The following is a 23,649-nucleotide window of genomic DNA, read 5'->3' as shown; positions in this document are numbered from 1 at the left end:
GGATAAACATATAGATCAACAGACCAATCAAATAGAATTGAGAGTTCAGATATAAACCCACATACCTATGGTCAACTGATTTTCAACAAGGCTACCAAGACCATTCAAAGGGGAAAGGACAGTCTTTTCAACAAATAGTACCAGGACAAACCCACATGGAAAAAAATTAAGTTGGACCCCTACCTTACACCATATGTAAAAATTAACTCCAAATGGATCATTGGCCTAAATGTCAGAGCTAAAACTACAGAACTCTTAGAAGAAAGCATATGAGAAAATCTCTGTGACCTTGGGTTAGGCAATGGTTTCTTAGGTACACCAAAAGCACAAGTGACAAAAGAAAAAAACAAACAAATTGGACTTCATCAAAATTAAAAACTTTTGTGCTTCAAAGGACACAAATCATATATCTGATAAGGTACCTGTATCCAGAGCTCTTAGAATTCAACAATACAAAGACAAATAACCTCATTAAAAATGGGCAAAGGATTTGAAGAGACATTTCTTCAAAGATACATAAATGGCCAATAAGCATATGAAAAGACGTTCATCATTAGCCATTAGGGAAATGCAAATCAAAACGACAATGAGGGGCTTCCCTGGTGGCGCAGTGGTTGAGAGTCTGCCTGCCAATGCAGGAGATACGGGTTTCGAGCCCTGGTCTGGGAAGATCCCACATGCCGCGGAGCAACTAGGCCCGTGAGCCACAACTACTGAGCCTGCGCGTCTGGAGCCTGTGCTCCGCAACGAGAGAGGCCGCGATAGTGAGAGGCCCGCGCACCGCGATGAAGAGTGGCCCCCACTTGCCGCAACTAGAGAAAGCCCTCGCACAGAAACGAAAACCCAACACAGCCAAAAATTAATTAATTAATTAATTAATTAATTATTAAAAAAAAAAAACGACAATGAGATACCACTTCTCATCCAATGGATTGGGTATAATAAAAACAATAACAATGAGGGTTGGTGAGGATGTGGAGAAACTGGGACCCTCATACATTGCTGATGGGAATGTTGTACAGCCACTGTTGAAAACAATTTGGTGCTTTCTAAGAAAGTCAAACGTGGAGTTACTATATGACACAGCAATTCCACTCAAAAGAAATAAAAACATGTCCACATAAAAATTTGTACACAAAATGCTTACAGCAGCATTATTCATAATAGCCAAAAAGTGGAAACAACCCAAATGTCTACCAATTGATGAAAGGATAAATATAGTACATCCGTACAACAGACTATTATTCAGCCATAAAAAGGAATGAAGTACCAATACATGCCACAACATAGATGATACTTGAAGGCATTATGCTAAGTGATAGAAGCCAAAAACAAAAGATCTCATATTGTATGATTACATTTATATGAAACATCCAAAACAGGCAAATCCACAGAGCCGGAAAGTAGACTAGTGATTGTTGGGGGCTGGAGAGAGCAGGGGAAATGCGAAAGTGACTGCTATTGTGTACAGAATTTCTTTTTGGAAATTAACTGGTGATGGTGGCACAACTCTGTGAATCTACTAAAAAAAACACTGAAATGTACACTTTAAATGAGGAAATTATATGGTATGTGAATTATAGCTTACTAAAGTGGATAAAAGTAAAAGCTAACTAAACAGCCCCTATTTCTTCATGCACATTTTTCTATCTCAAGTCCTCCTCATCTCTTAGCTACAAGTTTATCCCATATCTTTCCCAATGGTCTTTTTGCTACTGAATTATACAATTTAAAAGGGTGAATTAATCTCAACAAAGCTATTATTTAAGAAAGGAGGAAAGACAAAGATTGTGACTTTGCTACATGAGCAAAATAACCATCCCCCAGCCTCATGCAGCAGATTATGAGCTGAAAGGTCATTTTCTGGGACACATCCAGAGGACACAGTAGGACCAAGGCTTAACATCACTGAGGATCGCATCAGACTCCAAAGCCATCCCATTTTCTGACCACCTACCTGGCTCTTCCATGTGAACAATGATCCAGTTGAAGGCCACTTCGGCTCCCATATTTCCAGTAAAATACACAGCCTTCCGACACGCTTCCAGAGGGAAACCCATCTCGGCCAGCTGCATCACCGATGACTCATCGATGTCTGATGCTACAGAGCACACAGGATATTCTGGTGTAAAAAACGTCAACCCTATTTCTTCTTGTCTTAGCTTCTCTTCGCCCCTTAGCCACATGCTACCCAAAGAACGGGCTATTTTGTTTAATATGTACGTGGTGGTTTAACCGTGTTTTGTTTTAAGCCATCCAAATATTAAGCTATTTGAGTTGAGTTTCTATCTTTGACCTAAATAGGAACCATGGTAATTACCTGAACAATCCAAGCACTGAAAAACAACTCTCTAATTTCCTATGGGGAGATCTAGTGTATTCCCAGAACCATTTCAGTCTCTTACATCACTCTCAAGACCACTACAGCAGCCTCTCCTATGGACTGCTGAAATTTGAGACTGAAATTTGAAGAGAAAAGCATTATCTACAGGCCAAAAAGCCTATTTCTTAAATCTCCCAGACGGTTATAGCAGGCCTTTAGATATATTAGCAATCAAAGGATGTAATCAGCTCTGAGAAATGGAGAGCCCAATGTTATGATAGAAGGAAAGAATGTGTTTGTTAATTGTATACATTTAAGATATTAAAAAAGATTGCTTTACAAACCTAACTCCGGCTTAGACACAGGTTTTGTTTTCTTTTCACAATAATACATAGATATTGGTAGAGAAGTGTGTGTTTATCGATACACAGACATAAATATAGGTTTGTATGTGTACGCACACATATACATGCTTGTATGCATATGTATACTTGTACGTGGGTGTGTATGTGTGTCCGTGTGTGTGTACACATACACACCTACAAAGTGCTCTCAAATTATACCAAAGGTGAGGAGGGAACAGGAGCACAAAACATACCCCTTATGTTTTCCATGTCCTGAGGTCTGTAATCTACTGAAAACTGCTAAAGACAGCAATCAGTAGAAGAACTGAAGAACAAGAGGCATCTGTTCTACAAAAATTGTACTGAGGGCTTCCCTGGTGGTGCAGTGGTTGAGAATCTGCCTGCCAATGCAGGGGACACGGGTTCGAGCCCTGGTCTGGGAAGATCCCACATGCCACGGAGCAACTGGGCCCGTGAGCCACAATTGCTGAGCCTGCGCGTCTGGAGCCTGTGCTCCGCAACAAGAGAGGCCGCGATGGTGAGAGGCCCGCGCACCGCGATGAAGAGTGGTCCCCACTTGCCGCAACTGGAGAAAGCCCTCGCACAGAAGCGGGGACTCAACACAGTCATAAATGAATGAATAAATAAATAAATAAATAAAAGAACGTAAAATTTCCCCTTTTAAAAAAAAAAAAAAAAAAAAAAAAATTGTACTGAAAATGTATTTACCAAAGTTCTCTCTCAAGAGGATACACAAAACATCCTATCAAGATAAAATTTTAAGAAAGCAATGATGTAGGACAACAGTGATTCCCCAACTGTGTTCTAAGAGAATCCTAGTGTTCTAAGAGAGATGTAATTACTGAACCACAAAACAAGGGACTTCCACGGTCAAATAAGTTTTTTAAACCTGCATTCTCAATTCTCTCTAGAAATTCACAGTGTGCACTAATGTAGTGAAAATTCTAAAGTCCTACAATAAAGACTCCTGCAGTAGGTTGGGATTAACACATACACACTACTATATATAAAACAGATAACCAACAAGGACCTACTGTATAGCACAGGGAACTATACTCAATATTTTATGGTAGCCTATAAAAGAAAAGAATCTAAAAAAAGAATAGATATATATATGTATAACTGAATCACTGTGCTATACACCTGAAACTAACACATTGTAAATCAACTATACTTCAGTCAAATAAAATATTAAAAGTATTTTAAAATTTTAGTAACAACAACAACAAAAAAGACTCCTGCGGTAAAGAAACTATGAAACTCTTTCTACAGAATACTTTTCAACACCTTGTAAAAGACCTGTTCCCTAGAATGCAGTTAAAGTAATGCAGCTTAATAAATGTATGCATGTATATAATAGCATATTAAATTGAAAATGTATAATTCCATTTTGGGGAAAATACAGTGAGCCAGGCACAGGCAAAGAACAGTAGAAGGACAGATGCCAAATGTTAACAGTGGTTATAGATGAAACCAGAGATGACTGTTTTCACCAATCCATAATTTCTACATATCTTTTCACTTTGGAATAAGAAAATAATCAAAGTTATTCCTTCTAAATATCTGAGAAAGGTAGAATATAAATGTAAATTAATCCAAGATAATACTGTTTTCTCCTGCTGAACATAGGTTATTGCTGATAAGACAGCAGGCTTAGATCAGGAGGAAAATGGAAAATGGCTGAATGCTCACAGTCAGACAGGCTCTGACACAGTTCCAACCACCCATCACCTCCCCTGGGGCAAGAGCCTGGAGGCCGGCTCTCTGCAGGGTCAGGGGCATCGAAACTCCTCACATTCCAGAAAAGGTCGAGTGATGTGAAAAGCATGCTTGAAGCCTAGCCCTGGCTCTGGTCCTAGCTCTGAACCTTCCTAGGTCTCAATTTTATCCTCTATAAAAGGTCACCTAGTCTGCCCTTCTTACCGTGACATTCAAATAAGAATCTGGGCTTTGTATTAATAGTACAGTTAAATACAGTTGAAAGAATTTATGGAGTAATAAACTCAACATAACTCATGGTAACCATTCAAAAATATTGTTATCATTACAATCAGATTATTTACAGAGGCAATGGTTCGCCCATGACCCTCGCTGACCCTAACAGCCTTTCCCAGCAATCAGCAAATCAAAATTGACCCAAGAAAGGAAACAGGGAGGTCTAAGCCATGTGATCAATCACGTAAGGCGTCTGCAAAGTAAAACACTTGAACTTCTAAATTAACAACAGTGTCTCCAGAAAGGCTTTGTAGACAAAAAGATTCAGAGTATTTTGTGTTACACATTCCTCCTTCCTGCTAATTAATATCTAAATATTCACTATATATAGCTTATTTTTTTCATGTTCTTTAGAAAATCAAGAGTATCAACTCTCACAGGATTAAAGAACTAAACGACTACAAAATTAACAACAATCCGATGGAACTAACACCCTTAAGAGTATTAATTAATACGACCATGTCCTGTCAGTGGTGTACCTTCATTATGTGTCCAGAAGCAGGAGTGGAAAAAGTGACAGGCCACTGTGCCATCACTGCAGAAGGAGGCCTACTCGTGGCCAAAGAGGGAAGAAATGGCATCATTATCCCCCATTCACACACGAGGAAACTGAGGCTCAGAGAAGTTAAGTTAATGATTCTAGATCACACAGTCACAAATGGCAGAGCCGAGATTCCAGCTCAGGGCTGCTTCGCTCTCACACTAATGTTCACTCTCCTGAACCACAGAGCCACCGAATCACCATGTCACTGGATTTGCTGCTACCTCAACTTGCAGACCAAGGACTGTGCCCACCAGAAAAGCTGCACATACACACATACAGAACAATGCCCCTTTACTGAATCCCACAGATAAATGAGTTAGACCGGTAACAACGGTAGGACACTGAGAAAAAAACGTAAAAGATACATACGGTCTATCAACTGGTTCATCAGGCGATCTGGAAATTAAAGGAGAGGGAGGGAAGTGAGACCAAACCATGGCAAAGTGTTCTGGAGAAAGAAAAAGTTAATCCGGAGCACTCGCTCACCACTCCCCCTTGAGATCCCACACTGTTGTCAGCCCCCCCGCCCCCCCCCCCCCCGCCCCCGTCAGACCACCCCAGCCTGCACGACATAAAGTCATTCCAGGAAGGAGGGAGAATGCCAGGTTTCAGGCATTTAGAGCAGATAAACATGGTGCTCTGCTGATCATCTTATTGAACTAAATAATTTCTCTCCCTGTACTTCGAAGAACTCTGTATAATTACAAACCAAGGACTCTGTTACTGAACATGAGAGAAAGCAGGAGCAATGCTAATAAACCATCTTGTATGTCTCTGACGCTCAAGACTGATCTCTTCTTTCTAGAACCTCTTTAATGAACCACCTGTACCCCGCATTACCCAGGCTGCCCCACCTACAGGCCCCTTCCCTGCTCTCTGTCCTCTGTAATTTAGCATTTACAGAAGAATGTAACACAGGTGCCGATTTTGAATCCTATCTTGCTCCTCCTGGATTCACCTTACCCCAACATGGTCACCAATAATATACCCTGCTCAGCTGATGGAAATCCTGGGGTGGCAGGGCCCCGAGCCATCTGGCACTATTAGCTAATGTACCTAATTAACTCATTACGAAGGTGAACAGTAAACAGGTGGGCAAACAAAGCCAGCATGAAAGTGATTTCACCAGAATAACTGAGCTAATAATGAAACCAAGATTTCTCCACGCTGCTCTTGGACTCACAAAGGGCAATCGTTTTTTGCATGTTCTTTTCCCTTTAAAAGTTAAGTATTTTGAACAAGGACTACTTTAAGGTTCAGAGAGTAAGAGAAACTCAAACCGCTCCCTTGCTATGAAGCAGTGACAAAGATGGGGAGGTGAGACATGGGCAAGATTTTTAAAACCAACACACATGGTTGAATTTCCCTTTTCGGTTCTCTAAAGGTACTCCAAGAAGGACACAGCTCCCCCAGACGAAGAGCCCACTGAAAACACACCCCTTCTCTTCTCTTCTCCACAGGCCCATTAGGGGAAAGAGGGAGGCGGGGAGGGAGGCAAAGTCAGAGGCAACATAACCTAAAAGCTCTCTGGAGATTTGCTACCCTCTGCTGCCAGTGATTTCCACGGGCCCATTTCGGCCACTCAGGATGGGTCTCCGTGCCTCTTCCCATGACTACTGTAAGCTTACAGTTGCAGCCAGGCTTCACTTCTGTGTGTCCACAGTGGGTTACAACACAGGAAGGCACCAAGGGACAACGGAGTGGTGGAAGAAAAGGGACTATTCCAGCAGAGGAGGGGGGAGGGGTCGAGAAGGTCCTCCTGGCAGTAGATGGTACCTTTTGAGTCAGGAATAACTACGGGGGGGCTGATGTCCGGAAGTTCCTCCTCTCCTGGCTGTAACCCCCTGGCTCGGAGATGGTTAATATCAAGTAGGTCTGGCATATCAATAGAAACATCTGCAAAACGAGAGAGATTATATTCACTGGGCTCTCCAAATACCCACAATCACCTCCTAAATCCAACACCATTAACTCTATGCACAAGTGTCTAGGCAGAGCCAAGGGATGCTTTACAGTTCCCCGGAGTAAATCACGGGACCAGAAGACTCATTGAGACTGATAAGATTTTAATGCAGAGTCAGGGGAAACACAGAGGCAGGGTTTCACACTGAACAAGAACAAACGAGGGAAACCAGAGGTTAAAAAGTGGGAGCCCATAGAGCACCTGTAGACACTTTCTGCTTGATGTTTTTAAAATGTTGGCAACAAATTCCGATTTTTAAATCGGAAAATGTAATTCAGAAGTCCAGATTTCCAACTCATTTTGAAAAACAAACACCTGTAGCAGTCTCACGCGGCAACAACCGCCTGGGGCTGATCTTTAGCTCCCACTCTAGGGCACCGTGTACCCTCCGTGCCCGTCCGTCACAGACCTACCACTCCCACGACCCTGAGCATCATATTTGTGCTATTCTGATTCTTATGGCAGAGGAATGTTTTCCTAATCCACATCTTCATGCAAAATGGGAAAACCCAAGAAATACCAAGACTGCTATCGCTACCTGTTTCTTACACCCAGCCTACTTCTTTCATTTACATTATCACCCTGTTCTCATTAGGCATCTGAGTTTGCAACCTGTAGTTTATGCCTTTTCTCAGATCATGATGGGTACTGTGATTATTCTACCTAAGGTAATAAAGAATGAAGCTTTAAAGAAATTAATTGAACCTCAAGTGTATTCGTCTTGAGGAACATTTTTTTTTTAACTTCTCAGCCCGGTTGTCATTGTGTTGACTTACTCAAATACAAACTGTATCAGTCTAACAGCCTGTTGAGATTTAGTACTGGACACATTCAGATATGGTCATAGTGGAAAATGGGTTCAAATGTTGGCGGAGGACATGTCTCTCAGGCTAGCAAACAGAACCTGAAAATACTATCCCCAAAACCAATTATGATGCTAGGTATGTAAATCCTATTTTAAAACAACCACCCAAAGAAAAGGCTTAGTTAGAAAAAAATTTAAATCTCAGCAGACAGCAAAATCAAACACAATGTCTGACCAACAAAATCAACACAACTGTCCCTCAACAGAAAATCTCAGGTTCATTAAAGAAAGCTTTGAGGCTGCTTTAATTTCAGCAAGACTGTGAAATCTGATCTGAGTTTTTTATCCTTTACCGATATTGCAAGGACAAAGAAAAATAAGAAAACTGTTTCCAAAGCAGTTCAAAGTCTTTAGAAGTCAGTTTTCTCTCTCAGGTCCAAGGAGGAAAGGCTGAGTGACACGCAGCCTGCCCTCTGCCCTCCTTCCTGCCCACAAAATTATTCCACCAGGAAGAGCAGGTTAAGCTACAGGCTCACAGGCTGCTCACCGTTCACAGGCTGCGTAATGCCGCGTGGAAGCAAGTGCTACGCAAACTGTTAGTGCCAGAGGCTTCTGGGAAATCACTCCCTCAACTTCACATTCTTTTTACTTATCGCCTTCAGATGAGCAGATGAGTGCTTAATTAACCAGCACAGGGACTGACTGTTGTTTTTTAAGTGCTCAAAAACATAACAACTTTAAAAGACTGGCAAACAGTCTGAGGTACTCGCTTGAGAAATCGGAGGGTAAAAAACTGTACATCCTTCCACGGCCCTGAGGACAGCCTAGGAACACCTTGATATTCGATGGAGATGATGGAGAAAATGTTCCTCTGCATTGTCTGGAAAGCTAACCTCTAACAATGGTCAAGGGCCTTTAAGATTAGCAAGAAGAAAGCCCACTTCAGCCAAAGTCACGTCCCTTTCTTGACTTTTTAATACAACTGACTATACTCATGTCATTATTAACAAAATGCGTATGACTTAAGCAAATGTCATGAGCCACACCTGCCTGCTTCAGAGGCAGAGGCGAGACGCTAAGAAGAGAGTATATTTTCAATTACTTGCACCTCCGAGCGTGGTTTTCGGACCAGCAGCACTAGCGGCATCAGTATCACCTGGGAACGTATTAAAATAAAGCACCCCTCCCCCACCCCCACCCCCACCCCTCCCCCACCCCACCCCAAGACCTGCTGACTCAGCACCTGCATTTTAGCAAGATCTGTTAAAGTTTGGGAGGCATGGTTTGATAACGTCAGGCTCCTGTTTTCTCTCTTAGAATCTGGTCATTCCAGAACCCATTATTAGAGGGATGGGTTAGCCTGTGGCAATTTTTTTTTTTTTTTTTTTTTTTTTACTATCAGTGCTTATCATATATTCTTATCTTTCAAAAGAGAAAAGTGGGAATCATGGAAAAAGAATGAAATGAAACTGTTTCTGGCAGCCAGCCACATGGGCTCTTTCACATGCCATGTTTTTTAAATAGCTAATCTGATGTTTCAAGCAAAAGCATGCAAAAGATACCTACCAAATTTTTTGGGAACCCAGTCAAGACCAAAAGTGAACTTCTTTATCTGCACTACCAAGTATTCAGGGAATGAGGCAAAGCGAGATGTTCTGGGAAACACAAGGGGATTAGATCAATGAAACAAGGCAATAAGAATTATGAATACAGTTCACGAAGCATCAAAAGCTGTGTCTGAGGCACACCCGGCAGTTCCAGCGGCTGCACTGAAGAGGAGGAACACGCACACACACACCTGAGTGGACACACACTCACCACCTCACCGTTCATCCTGGCCTTTTCACGAGAAGAAAATGTTTAACAGAGGACAATGTTGTCCCTGAGGATGATTCTGGGCATGTTGCAAAATTATTACTTTTACTTTGCTGTGGCATTTTATATTTCTGAAAAGTGGTTTGCAACCATAAACATTTGTTTTCTTCTAAAACCCTTGCTAGAATTTAGTATATGTATTTGTAGGTGTGTGTGGGCACCTGTGCATTGTGTTTGTGTATCAGGTTTGAAAAAGCTCCCCGAGCAATCCTGACACATCCCCAACCTGCTCCCACTAAGAGTCTCTATCTGGTAGCACAGAGTTGCCATAAGGAGGGTTTATTGGAAATTTGGTTGAGGCTGACTATTGGAAATGCCAGGGCCTCATTAAAATACTACTGCACCTAAAATCCATGGCCACATGGATCCTAAAGGTGTGTGTATATGTGTGTGCATATATATATATATGTATGTATGTATGTATGTATGTATGTATGTATTCTGGGGTATCTAAAATATCTAAATCTGGGCCTTAAATTTAAAAATTAATATATATGGTCAATGTCTTAAGTTTCCCTCCAGACTTTCAGGAATGCTTAATTGCCTGAACTTGAGTTTGACAATTTTATGCACAAACTATTCAACTTATACACCAAATTCATGCCCCGGTTCCAGCTCATTCTCTCCACATTTATTATCTTGTTTATAACGACCATTTCCATTTAAGTGTCAATGTGGCTACAGTAAGTATATGGAAAAAAGAAAATCAGCTGTAGAAAGATACTATAGGTACCTTTTAAAACTAAAGATTCTAGAACATGCTCCCTACAAACTCTACATTTCAAATCTAGTCACTGCCTTCTATGTGACATGCATCTTCCCAGAATTCAGAAAACAACGCATTGCTGCCCCCTAGTGTACAAGAGAAGCCACGGTTCTGAGGCAGAGGACTGTCCAAAAAGTGTCAAAAAGCTTGGATGCTCCTTAATTCACTCCAAATTTGACCTTCTTTGAAGCTTCATCTTCACATTTACAAAATAGATTAATAATTTCTACCTGCCAGGGCTGTGCAATGTTGATGAAATGACATGAAACCACCCAGCACACAAGATTGTGTTGTGTATATCTAAGGAATCAACATGATTATTTTGTCATGAAAGAGCTAGAATCCACGAGGCCCTGGACACTGACCTGGTTTGTCACTGATCTGTATTTTGCCCCAGGCAAGTCACTTAACCTCTCTGGATCTCAAATTCTCCATCACAAGGAGGGTAGAAGGGTACAGGCAATAATATAAGGGAGGTCTTCAAAAACCAGGAGCTTAACTATCCTAAGAAGCTGATCTATCATTAGCCTGCCTCACTCTCCAGAAATTATATATTACCTCTAATTAGGTTTTCCTATCTTCTGAGAAGCAGTAATATCAATAAATTATCATTCTTAAATATAGATGAATCCTCAGTTTCACCAAAAACCAAGAAACTCCATCTGGTATTTTCAACCACTGTAAAAATGTCCTCTCTGACCCCTTCCTCTTACCACATTCACTTAAAAACTGGAAAATATATAATAGTGAAATCAACCAAAAGTCATCAGTAAATCAATGATTTCCAAACTGTGGTTCAGGAGCCCAAAGACTCTTGCAGTTGCTCTGCAGTCAGTATCTAGGTGAGGAATCAGCTGGTAATACCATGGGGTGGGGGGCAGTGGAGGGAACTCGAGGCTGGTCGGCTGGGGGGACTGGCGAGGGATCATTTAACACATCACTTTGTTATGGGTAGCTACCAACCTAAGAGTACCAGAAAGCAGGTTAGATGGTGCCCACATTATATTTACCCTATTGGGTAAACATTCCTTATTCATCTTTGTAACCTCTATAGGGTCTTAAGTTGAATCCCACATGTAGTGACCGCTCAATATAAATGTGTCCAATCTCAAAATTAATACTTGGCATTCATTAATTAGAGGCTTGGGACATCAAGTTTGTTAGTTAAATCCAGCAAAGTTATAAATTATGCACCACTTACCCTCTTATTCCTAAAATTAATTCCTGGAATTAAGATTTTTCTTGAAAAGTTATATATTTAACAAATACCATTAGAATATAAATCATTCAAAAAGGTCTAGACAGACACAGAGCAAATTTACCTCAAAGAATTGTTACGGGAACTGAGTTAGGACATAAAGTGCATAGAACTTTATGTCCTAAGTGCCTGACAACAATACATTATCTATTGACAACCTATTATTATTTAAAATATAACAATTGTTCACTTATTACAATTCAGGCAATAACATTATGAAAGCCTTAAGAAAAATAATATATAAACTGTCCCTCTCCCTGAAATTATTGACTATCTATTTTATTGAAAACCTGGTCGCTAAAAAAATGCAATTCTATCCTTTCCACTAAATATGTTGAAAACATGATAATCAACCACAGTCAAATTGTACGATCCAAGGCAAAAAAAAAAAAAAGGATAAAAGTAATGTAATAACAATTACAGTATATATTTACTCCGTCAGACACTGTCCAAAGCATTTTATGTAGCTTATCTGTCTTAATCCTCACCTCAACCCTATAAAGAAAGTTCTGTTATTATTCCCAGTTTACATGTAAGGGAAGAGGCTTGTGGAGGTGAGGTCACTTGGCCAAGGTCACATAGCAGTAAGTTCTATGCTGAGGATTCAAACACTGCCAGCCCTCCTAAAGCTTGTGCTCTGGAACCCCATACCGTGCTTTTCTCTTCGTAAATGATAAAGGTCAAGACAAAATCTCTCCCTGTTGACCCTTAATCCATGAGCTGCTTGAGGGGAGGAACTAGGTCTTGTTCAATTCATTGCCCAGAATATACTAGATGAGCGATAATATTTGCTGGGTGAATAAAATTTCCAAACACTAATATTCTTCCCAGTCACTGTCTGTTCAGGCCCAATTAAGGGAAGGCTCTTTATGTCTGGTCCATACTGACCCAAGATCTACCAAGAGGACATCTTTTGCCTCTTTCTGGCCTTTCAGGCTCTGGGTCTAACACAAGAAAAATTCAAGGCCCCAAATTAACATAATAAGGAGATCGTGTCTATACTGCTGGCAATAAGAAAAAGAAAGAAAAAACAATCTTTTAGGAATCCACTGAACTGGTTTCCCCAAAACTATTACTTGAAACATGATAAGGTATAATAAGGAATAAACAACAAGGCTATATAAGGATTATAAAGATACAAACATAAGCAAGCACGATAAGGAATATGGGGGCAGTGTATAACACAAGGATTAAGAGTTTAAACTTTGAACTTGAAAGAATTCCAAGTCTGCCACTTAGTGACCAATTACTTCTTTTATTTCCTCGTCTGTAAAATAGGGAGAATAATGCACCTACCTCTTGGCAATACTAAGAGGATTAAGTGAAAACTGATGGGAAGCACTTAGCACATAACCGGGAATAATAAATGTGCCATAATGGTAGTTGCTTTATTACCCTAAAACATTGTTTTTTCCTTTCCCACAAGACCAGTTTTCAATTATCAACAATTGTGATACATCCAGTATTAATTTTCTTTCATATGCATTTAACCGTAAGAGCATGTGTGTATGCAAAAGACAGAGAAAATTTACTATCTATTGTTAAGGATTAGAGAAAGCAGAAACCCCTCCTCAAGGATTCTAGATTAATTATGCTAGCACTGCCTACAACTAAATATTTTGTAGCATTTGAGGAGAAAATCAAGTCAGCATGCATCATTCCTCCACTCAGGTGTAAGAAGGAATTGGGTGGTGACTTTGCCCCAGGATAGAACACAAGCTGGGAAGTGGACACAGGAGAAGAATCCAGATCTCCCAGGGATCAGAAACCGTCTCTGTGGAAAGCTAACACCTCCTAGCTCCACTTTAAAGATGGGCCTTTTCCTAGTGATGGGAAGGTGCCTTCCCTAAGGCCCAGAGAGTGACATACTCTCTGGGGAAGTGGTGGGAAGACTCGCCACCACTTTACTGAAGAGCACAAAAGGGTGACCAAGTGGACAGGCCAATGAAGATCACTGTGCAGCTCACATGTGATGCTGGGGGCTTTCTAAGCCTAGAAAGCCCCCGATCACTTCCACCCCATACAGTATCAGAATTAAAGCACAAAGACAAAAGGATGTTTGAGGAATCTTCAGCCTACTGTCAATAATTAAATTTAGGAAAACAAATAAATAAAAATCAACATGCCGTATACAAAGTCACACCATGTTGTATGTATTGCAAAAAGTTGAAAGAAAAAAAAAGTTGTTTCCACCACTAATATAATATAGTGTGTAGCTTTCTAACTGCCCAAAGATGTGTCCAAGTTGTAGTGAAGTAAATCTCGAACATTTAACATGCCAGCTCACCAACTGTTATCTTCAAGGACACACACAAACACACGCACACGCACGCACACACACACACACACACACACACACACACACACACAAGCTCCAAAACTGAGCAGTCCTCGGATGAAAACTTACCCCACAATGGATAACGGATAATTGAACTATTATTAATCTCATTTAGATATGAAGAAACTTTTTAAAGGAAATTATTGTAAGAAAATATGGCTTTTTTTAAGCTCTTGAAATAAATTCTTGTTTTCCCATTTTTAACACATGAAGTCGTCATCTGAAACAGAGGCATCCTGAGAGATGGCTGTCACACAGAATAAGTAATTCAGGTTTGACTGCTGCTTGAAGTTGTGATAAAAACAGCCAGCAGTAGCTCGTCCATCCTTCCCTGCCCTTCACATCAACAAGAGCTCAGGCATAGCCTAGAAGAAAAATGGCTGAAGAATATCTAGTAGTAGTAAGACTACCAGAGCCTAACTTTTAGACCTTCCCCCTTTTTATGCCACTGTAAATACTCTTTCTCCAACTATATGAAGTGTGCCAGCAAAGACTTGACAGTATAAAATCAATTAAGGTGTCAAGTGGATAAAAAAAAATTTTTTTTAATGTACCTGACAATAAGGTTCACAATATAGGAACAGAACATCCCCTGAGCACATCCTGGGCAGCTCACTGGAACAATGCTCAGGAGCCCTGATGTCCACTTTGAGAAGCCCTGAGACCCCTGATCTCCAGGCAGGTACACAGACACCAAGTTCTAAGCCAAACCTTTAATTTTGGAATCAAAAATCTATCACCGTGGAGTATAACTACTTAAGACTGTCATAAGTATTTTTCTAATTTCTTCATCAATAGCATCTTGCCATGGATGGGGAGGGTTCTTGGCTATACCCTCGACAAAAAAAAAAAAAAGAAAACGCAAATTCCCTATAAAGGATAAACTACAACCTGGCTTAAAAAAAAAAAGCATTCCCTTGCACATGATACAGATTACAACAAGCCTGTTTTACTGGACAGGTCTCACACAAGTGAGGTCTACAACAAAACTAGGGTTGTGTAAATCATAATCCCATCTTGCCACACATGAGCAAGCATGCAGACCCGTACAATGCCCCCCAACCCTCCCCTAACCCGGTCCCCACCTCTCAAGGCCCCCTCCTTATCCTACTGCCACCACACAAGCGCACACACACTTACTTCACACCCGCAGACTTTGCTTGTAGGGCGCTGCTCCAGAAATCATCAACGTTTTCTGGTTCAGAAAAGGCCTGAAGGCAGGCACTAAATGGTATCTTGGCACGAACCAGCTCGGGAAGGGGTCTTCTGTTTGCTTCTGCTTCCCTTCTCGTTAGTTCATAGGCGATCAATTCATCTGAATAAAAGAGCAAATGAATGACTTTGCAATCACTTAATTTCGTGAAATGAAAAAGACCCCCTTGAACAATGAACCATCTTCGCTGAAGGTTTCTGGGGTGGGGCAGGATTGTTGACTTGCTGCCCTCCACAGAACCAGAGGAGCCTGCTGAAATCCTGTTTAGAGTGGCACTGCCAGGTTGCATCGAGCCATTCATAATTTTTTGCCTGTTCCCCTTTGAGACTGACGGGAGGGAACTGTGAACTCCAGCCCAGGTGAGAGGTTCAGACCACGCATGTGCTGTAAGTGATTCATGAACCTGGACTTTCATTTGTCCAGAGGTCAAGGCTGGTTTGATCCCAATACCACCCTCTAATCACAAAGTCTTCACACCAGAGAATTTCACACTGAAAGAAACCCAAGGGCTCACCTCTTCCCGGCCCTTCACTATGATTAGAGGTCATGGAGGGTGCAGGCCAAAGAGCAGGATGAACTATAAGGACCGCAGTTATCCAAGGCACCCAGGCCGTGATCCTACCCAACACTGCCAAGACAACTTCATGTTGGGGTCACCCGACACTGCAGAGAGCAGAGCGGCCAACCTAGAAGGCCTTTCTACACTATCCCTGTTCAAATGGTTAAACACCAAGGGAAAAAGAAGTGAGTGCACCGTGAACTTCCCAAGAGTCAGCAGATCTGCTCTTGGAAACTACCCGTAAGTCAAAATTTTATAGAGATTTCAAATGGACCGTTCTGGGAATTTCTTTTGTTACAAAAAAGTCCCTTCTGATTTATCAGTTTTTAGACACACTGATGTACCTCTGTGTTTTCTTAAACACATCTGAATATGCTTTTACAGTTCATTCCCCAGTCCAAAATCAGTTTATGATGGACTTCTATCTAGGATGCTAGCATTAGTGTTCCCAGCAATCAAGTTCCTGAGACTAAATTTGAAGTCTCCTTTCTGAAAAAAAAAGATTTTCCACTCATAAATTCTGAGTTAGGATCACAGAACTGAGCACAATATGTTAGTATCCCCAAGGTAGGCAAGAGACAGCAATTAAGCCCAGTGCTAAAAAGGAAACAAACCACAGACCCCCCCCACCCCCATTTCTACTTTGTATAATGAATAAGAATTTAAAAACTGGTCAAAAGCTGCATGAGTTTATAGAAAATGGAAATCGTTTCATCTTAAAATCATCATAATCACCATTTTCCAATTAACACAATAAAGTGACTACACCCCAAACAAACAAACAAACAAACAAAAAGGAAAAAGGCCATCCAGGGAGTCGTTAAACCTTACAAAAATGACCAGTTCACAGGAAATAAGCAATCTATTAGACATTTCTCCTTTTTCTGCTTCTAAGATGTTAATTCTAAGAAATACCATTCATCTATTCTGCTTGGGAAGAACCAGATCAGACTGACTGAAGGAACCTTCCCCTGAGATCCCCCCACCTTCCTCCTGGCTTCCAAGCTCCAGAGACCCTTCCAAGGAGCCTCGCCCCACGAAGAGGCCTACCACACTTTATCTCCCACAACAGGCATCTTACTCGGATGCCAAAGCTGGATTATTTTTAAGAGGTCTCTCTCTGCTTGAATGTCCCACATCAAAATATGCAGTTCTGACCACTCCCCTCAGACTTTCCACACAACTTGTGAGTGATAATATTAAATTACAAATAATTTCCCCTAAATTAAGCTGCCTCTAAACCAAACAGCTGGTCAAATTTATAGGCACTGAAGTAGGTTCCCTCCATAAGCCCTCCACAAAAATGTCAAAAGAAAGTCACATGGGGACTGAGGAAAAGATGAAAAGAGACATGCAAACCAGACACCGTCCGGGCTGGGTCTGCTCCTGAGAGGACTTCGCAGAGACTGAACTGCAGTATCGCTGACTTGAGGGTTTTCACGTGTGAAGAAGCACACTGCTCTTTTCCCACTTTAGAACGTTACCCTTGTTGGTTGCCGCCTCCATGGCCACAGGTAACTGCATCAGGTAATCCACCCTCTCCGTGTAGCGGACTTTTCGGGTCTGACAGCACTGAATACGTTCTTCCACCAAAAACCGAAAAACATCACTGGGGTTTTCTGAGCCAATGCGGTTCCTCTGAAGGTTGGATTATAACAAGTTAGTAAATTTGTGGATATTAAGCCATGAATAAAATTGAGCACAGAATCAAATATAAATCTGGTGTAAAGATCTGGTGTTACTGAACACTCCCTCTGGGCATGCCAGCTCACCAGAGTACAGGAAAAGACTGGTAGTTACCTAAAGTCCAAAAATGGGAGATCGGTTAAATATAGTTCATCATGTGAATTAATATTATGCAGCCGTTAAAAGTTATGTCACAGGGACTGACCTAGAAAGAATTAGAAGAAAGGAGATGTGGAAGCCCAACTAAAGAGAAAGGGAAAAAAAAAAAAAAATCAAGGACTGCCCTGGAAAAATTAAGCCATGTATGATATGATTATATAAATGCACTAATGTAAATGATACACAAATAAAAAAGAAATCATGCTATATTCCAGTAGGTAATGACGTGGCAAAACGTTCACAACAGGTTAAGTGAAAAACACTGCTCACAAACCAACACGTAGAAAATGGATAGCACCTGGAAAATGACTAGGGGGGAAGGGTCAGACACCCAAATGTTAGCGCTGCTTGTTTGTGGGAGCAGGTAGCATGGGAGGTTTTGATTTTCTCCTTTGTGCCTGTGTTTCCACAAGGAACACATCCGTCATCAGGAAAAAAGTAGTTATTTTTTAAGAGAGGGAAAAAAGCCTTTAATCATGAATTCTCAGTGGCCTTTAAAAAACCACAGCATTTAATGGGATTCGACTCTGCTCTGAGCCGAGTGACCATCTCAGAGTGATGGTAGGAAGACACCAAATACCACATGGGACTCTGAAGGAGCTTATCACAGAGACAAAAAAACAAAAAAGGCAAATGAAATAATGGATAAACACTCCCAGAACACGTTCAAATTAGGAGGAGAACAGGGAGACCCACAAGGGCCCAGGAGGCCGGGCATGAGGAGCAACTACATCAAGTGGGCCGAGCAGAGAAAGGCCCAAAGCCGCCGACTCTGAAGGAGCCTGGCCGGAGAGAGATTCAGGAGGGGAGTGGAGGGGCGGAGCATTCCAGCCACACCAGCAGCGACTGCACGCAGGGGCTGGGCACACTTCTTACAACCCTTTCGAGCATTTCTGAAGACTGACTTACCTCTACTAGATTCACCAGGTGCAAGAAAAATTCCTGGGCATCCTGCTGTCTGTTGGAGGAGAATTCCGGGTGGCTCTTGCTCACAAAGGCCTTAAACATGCGTGGTGAGATCCCATTCTGTTGAGGCTAAAAAAATAAAAATAAAACCAACTCACAGTACTTTCATACACATTAGCAGCACTAAGTGGGAAGCGGAGTGGGGATTAACATTAGCCCCGATTTCAGAGAAGAAGACTGAAGCCCACGTTCGCTAAATAGTGATAGCGGCCAGCATGCACTGGATGCCGATTAGGTACCAGGCGCTGTGCTATGAGCCTGACAGGAGAACAGGATGGGGCTCTTCCTGTGGACTTCCTCTGAAGGAAGTTAAAGGAGAGGAGAGGTCTACAGCATCTCCTGTGTCGTCCCCCGCCCCGCCCCGCCTATGAGGGAACACGAGAGAAAGAAAAGGAACTGGCTCTGCAACGCCCCAGGCAACCGCTGCAGAGCTGCCGGGCTCATGAGCTGGCCCAGGGCTGCTTCTGGAGCAGAGCACGTGGCGCTCCCAGGAGCTTGCCCTCGCCTGGAGAAGCGGCAGGAGGCCACCTGCAGCTGCCAGCATGGGAGGAGCAAGGACAACTCTGGCTGACAAGGATGTGTGACCCTCCCCGGGGGCTAAAAGGACAGCTCAGAAGGCAGCCAGGCTCCCCCAGAAAGGACACTGCATAAGATGATGGGAGGGCAGCTGAGGAGACTCGGGCGGGAGCTGGGGGGGAGAGGGGGGGTTACAGAGGTCATTGGGGAGGGCACCAGGGAAAAGGTCCCTGTGGAGGTCCCTGAGGGGACAAGCAGGGGTGGAGGGCATCTGTAAAGAACCACTAACGTGTCCCCCACAGAAAGGCCGGCCATGATAGAAGACTCACGGCAGCCAAGAGGGAGCAAACGCACTAGCTCAGGGAAAGGCTCTGCCTTGTCTCCAATCTCCCCAACCCTTGGTCCTTGACTCTGGAGGGGCCAGAGGGGGTGGGAGGAGGCAAAGAGGTGGAGCAAGGACAAAAAAAGACCAGAGGATGCCTACGCTGACCCTTCTACACTGCTGGTTTCCAAGCCTCCTGAGCTTGGTAGCGGGAGAAGCTTTAAACTGGCTTTAATGAGAACTGGGCTTTTTAATGCTGGTAATCTGCAGGAAATCCAGGCACTCTGCCTGGGATACTCCGAAGAGGCAGAGGGGAAGACCCACATCACCTTTAAAGACAGAGGTGGGCTCAGGATAAAGCTGTTTCCATCTAATAATGGCACTACACGTCACCTCGTGTAATACTCACAGTAACCCTATGAAGAAGGTACTACCATCATCCTCATTTTGCAGCTAAGGAAACTGAGACTGCAGAGAAGTGCCACAAAGGTCTGTCAACTGAACGTGGTCTTACGACCAGATTATTATGCAGCCAGCAAGGAGCAGAACCGGAATGAACTCCAGGTTCTGATCCCAATTCCAGGCTCTCGGCAGCAGAACCACAGTGGCAGCTGTAGCACAGCACGTCTCAGTGAGACAAACCTCCCCTTGCCAATCAAGCAGAAGAAGTAACTCATGTGCTCTCTACAAAGGTGCACCCACTTCTCAAAATCTCCACATGCTCAGCTTCCAGGCCACCTTCCCCTCCTCTGAAGTCCAGAGAACTTGCTAACTGGGCCATCACTGAGCACATAGCACAACATGCCTCCTACTTCGTTTTACTTTCAGCCCACTCTGGCCCATCTCCTCAGCCTGACTGCAGTCCTTGGCAGGCGGAGGCCTTGTCTCACACTTCTTCGAGATCTGGACACCAGGGTCAATGCCCAGGGTCTGGAGGCCACGACAGGTGTGCACAATCACACAGTCAGATGCAACAGGTGATGGGAAAACCCCAAGAGCTATCTTCCTGCCGCCACAGGGCAGCTCTACATATAAAATCTCTCCAACATACGTGTTCTAAGCAAAGTTTCTAATAAAACTCGGGTGAATTTTCCTGTCCTGCTGAAAATATATCTGACCTAGGCATCCAGCATTTACCGACCAACTCCTTCATGTAGAACACATTGGGGGTTCTGCCCTCCAAGAGCTGACAGACAATGGCGGGGTGGGGGGGGTGATGAGAGACAACACGTATCCATAACAAACGTTAGAGAACACTGCAGAGGACTTGAAACAGTGCTGAGAGCTCTGGGAGGAGAATTCCCCAAAGTGGCAGTATCTGAGGACTTGGAACCTGTACATAAATGACCAGCTTACACACACACACACGAGGCTTCAGATGTGCTTCTAGGGCTAAGTGAAGACCAATTTATATCTGATGATCAGCTTAACTACCCACACATACACCTCCCGAAAGGAATGTAAAAGTTGTAACTTTCTCCAGTCACAATGCTGATGTATATCTACATGGTATCAGCCAACACACGCATGCAAAAATAATGCCTTATATTTGCATAATGACTAACACTTAGTCATTCATGCAATAGAAATTTACTGAGTGTTATAAAATGTCAGACACTATTCTAGGTACGTGGATGAATATTTACCAGGTGCCAGGCATAGTTCTGAACACTTGATACATGCCTCTTACTTAAATCACCCAACTTCATGAGGTGATTACTATTATTATTTTCTCCACTTGACAGATGAGGAAACTGAGGCAAAGAGGAGTTAAGTAACTGGCCCAGGATCACACAACTGGAAAAGTCAATCGCAGTCTCTCTGTATCCGTCTGTCTTTCTCTTTCTCTTGCGTCCTAATACTGCTTGTTGCACACATGTGCCTAGTTCTCACCTCTGATGTCCCTGAGTCCCTCTTACCAGTTGCTGAGAAGAGCAGACAGTCTGTCTGGACTCTGGGCAAGCCCTCTTCAAACCCACGCACCCCTGGGGCCAACATCACAGGCCAGGCCAGCAATGACAGACATGTCCACTCTGGGCAGTGCAGAGACACCACTTGGAATACATCTATTCGTGTTGTGCATTTCGGCTTAGGCACGCGCATAAGCACACACTCACTGCCTGCTGCTGCTGGTGTCACTTCTTACAAGCTGTGCTTGGAACTTGCGGTGGTTGCCAGTCCCCATCAAAGCAGCTGCTTGGAAAAGTTTACTAACTTGCTGAAAACAAATTCTGAAAAGCTGGCTGCTGCTCTGTGCCACCATGCGGTTGTACAGCTGGGAGGAGACGTTTCAACGGAGACCCTGGTGAAAACTCCAGACTCAGCCCCGCACTCGGACTGCCGCCCAGCCTCATTCATTCCCCTCCCATGCCTCTTCTCCCTCGGTGCCCATTTCAGTTCTTTGTTTTCCCTCAGCTGACCTTGCTTAATCCCTGGTGCAACAGACAAGCTATAGCCTGAGAACTGACGGTCACTGAGAAGTCATTTGAAAAGCTTCCTAACTGGAGAGATGCTGTCTCTCCCTCCCCACATCCCACGGCGGACCAGCTCCTGGCTTTCACAGCTGGGTTGGATTTATCTCAAACTCGGCCTCCCCACACTTAATGCCTAACCGTCAGCTGACCCCTCTGCCTGCACCCACATCCCACACCTATCCTGTCTCTGATTTCTGAGGGGAGGTCTCACTAATTCCCATGTTCAACTATTACTATGTTCGCTTCATGTCTGATAGAAAATCAGGCTATAAAAAAAAATGAGCCTGAATCTAATTAAGCTTCCAGATCTAACTTCCAGCTTATAAGAAACACAAGCTAAACAATACCTCAAGGAAGCAATCATTAGAGCAATCCTGGGGCAAATGATCCAGCTCCTTCAACAAATCAATCGCTTGCAAAAAGAGAGGGACTCTGAAAAGATGTCTTTGATACTGCAGGGAAAAATCTGGATATGGGCTGGGTATTGGATGATACATTTTGTTGTAACACTTTAAGCAACTTTCAACATGACATTAATGTTTAAAAAAAAAAGAAGGTATTCTAGTTATAGGTGCATACTGAATATTTACAGGCGAAAAGGATGATGCTTAGATTTTGTATCAAAATACTGCAGGGAAAGGAGAGGAAGGGAAGGAGGAGGGAAGGGTAAAATTGAGTTCAGGAGGGACTGATGAAACCAGATTGGCAGTAATGGTGACTGCTGAAGCTACATGATGGTACATGGAGACTCATTATACTTTGCTCTCTATGTGTGTGTATATTTGCATATTTAAATAATTTTTTTAAAAGGTCAGGCTCTAGAATAAGGCAGTTACTTAAAAGAAACCAAAAAGCCTAAATAAGAACCAAAAGGAATTCCCTGTCAGTCCAGTGGTTAAGACTTGGCGCTTTCACTGCTGTGATCCGGGTTCAATCCCTAGTCAGGGAACTAAGATCCTGCAAGCCATACGGCACCGCCAAAATAAATAAATAAGAACCAAAGAAGTAAATCAAAGAAATAACATGTTTCCTGGTTGGCACTGGGTCAGTGTCATCACCTGAGTGTCCCCTACAGGCCCATCACAAAACAAGACGAGAGAGATCAAACTGACCAAGAATCAGACCTGCCTTCAGGAAGCTCTCGCTCTTGCTGTGAGCTGCCCCTCGGACGCCAGAAGCAAAGGCTAGTCCTGACAACTAACTTTATAAGAGGGGAGGCCCAGATAGTCTCCTAAATAGCAACCACCTAAGGAACCTGTCATAGTTATAGGGTGCTGTACTTACTTTCTCCATCAGCAACTGCAAAACAGATCAGCTAAAATTGGAGAGAGGACTACCTACCATGTTCAGAATCTTTCCCAAATGCTTACACAGAACTTTCTGTTTAACACTGCAACCAAGAAGGCAACCAGACAGTGTCCACTCATATTCCTCTGAGGCTAATGCTTTAATTAATAAACAAGCAGCAAGACTGAGGCTTTATATCACTTTAGAGCAACGGTTGTACAGATGCTTACATTGT

At 42.8% G+C, this 23,649-nt stretch overlaps 1 protein-coding gene across 3 annotated transcripts in view; it reads right to left on the bottom strand.

Moving 5' to 3' along the window:
• USP13 (ubiquitin specific peptidase 13) overlaps nucleotides 1–23,649 on the bottom strand; it is a 120,055-nt gene that overhangs the window by 28,481 nt on the left and 67,925 nt on the right. For all 3 annotated transcript variants that reach the window (XM_036851569.1, XM_036851571.1, XM_036851570.1), the window contains exons 11-17: nucleotides 18,759–18,884; nucleotides 17,489–17,642; nucleotides 15,373–15,547; nucleotides 9,562–9,650; nucleotides 7,004–7,123; nucleotides 5,597–5,623; nucleotides 1,958–2,101 (exon numbers count right to left, since the gene is read on the bottom strand). In XM_036851569.1, the coding sequence (XP_036707464.1) occupies nucleotides 1,958–2,101; nucleotides 5,597–5,623; nucleotides 7,004–7,123; nucleotides 9,562–9,650; nucleotides 15,373–15,547; nucleotides 17,489–17,642; nucleotides 18,759–18,884 (835 nt within the window). The remainder of the gene's footprint in view (nucleotides 1–1,957; nucleotides 2,102–5,596; nucleotides 5,624–7,003; nucleotides 7,124–9,561; nucleotides 9,651–15,372; nucleotides 15,548–17,488; nucleotides 17,643–18,758; nucleotides 18,885–23,649) is intronic.

This window comes from Balaenoptera musculus, chromosome 4 (assembly GCF_009873245.2).
Source record: "Balaenoptera musculus isolate JJ_BM4_2016_0621 chromosome 4, mBalMus1.pri.v3, whole genome shotgun sequence".
NCBI lineage: Eukaryota > Metazoa > Chordata > Mammalia > Artiodactyla > Balaenopteridae > Balaenoptera > Balaenoptera musculus.
The sequence above is the reverse complement of the archived record's forward strand: the minus strand, read 5'-3'. Positions and strand labels throughout refer to the sequence as shown.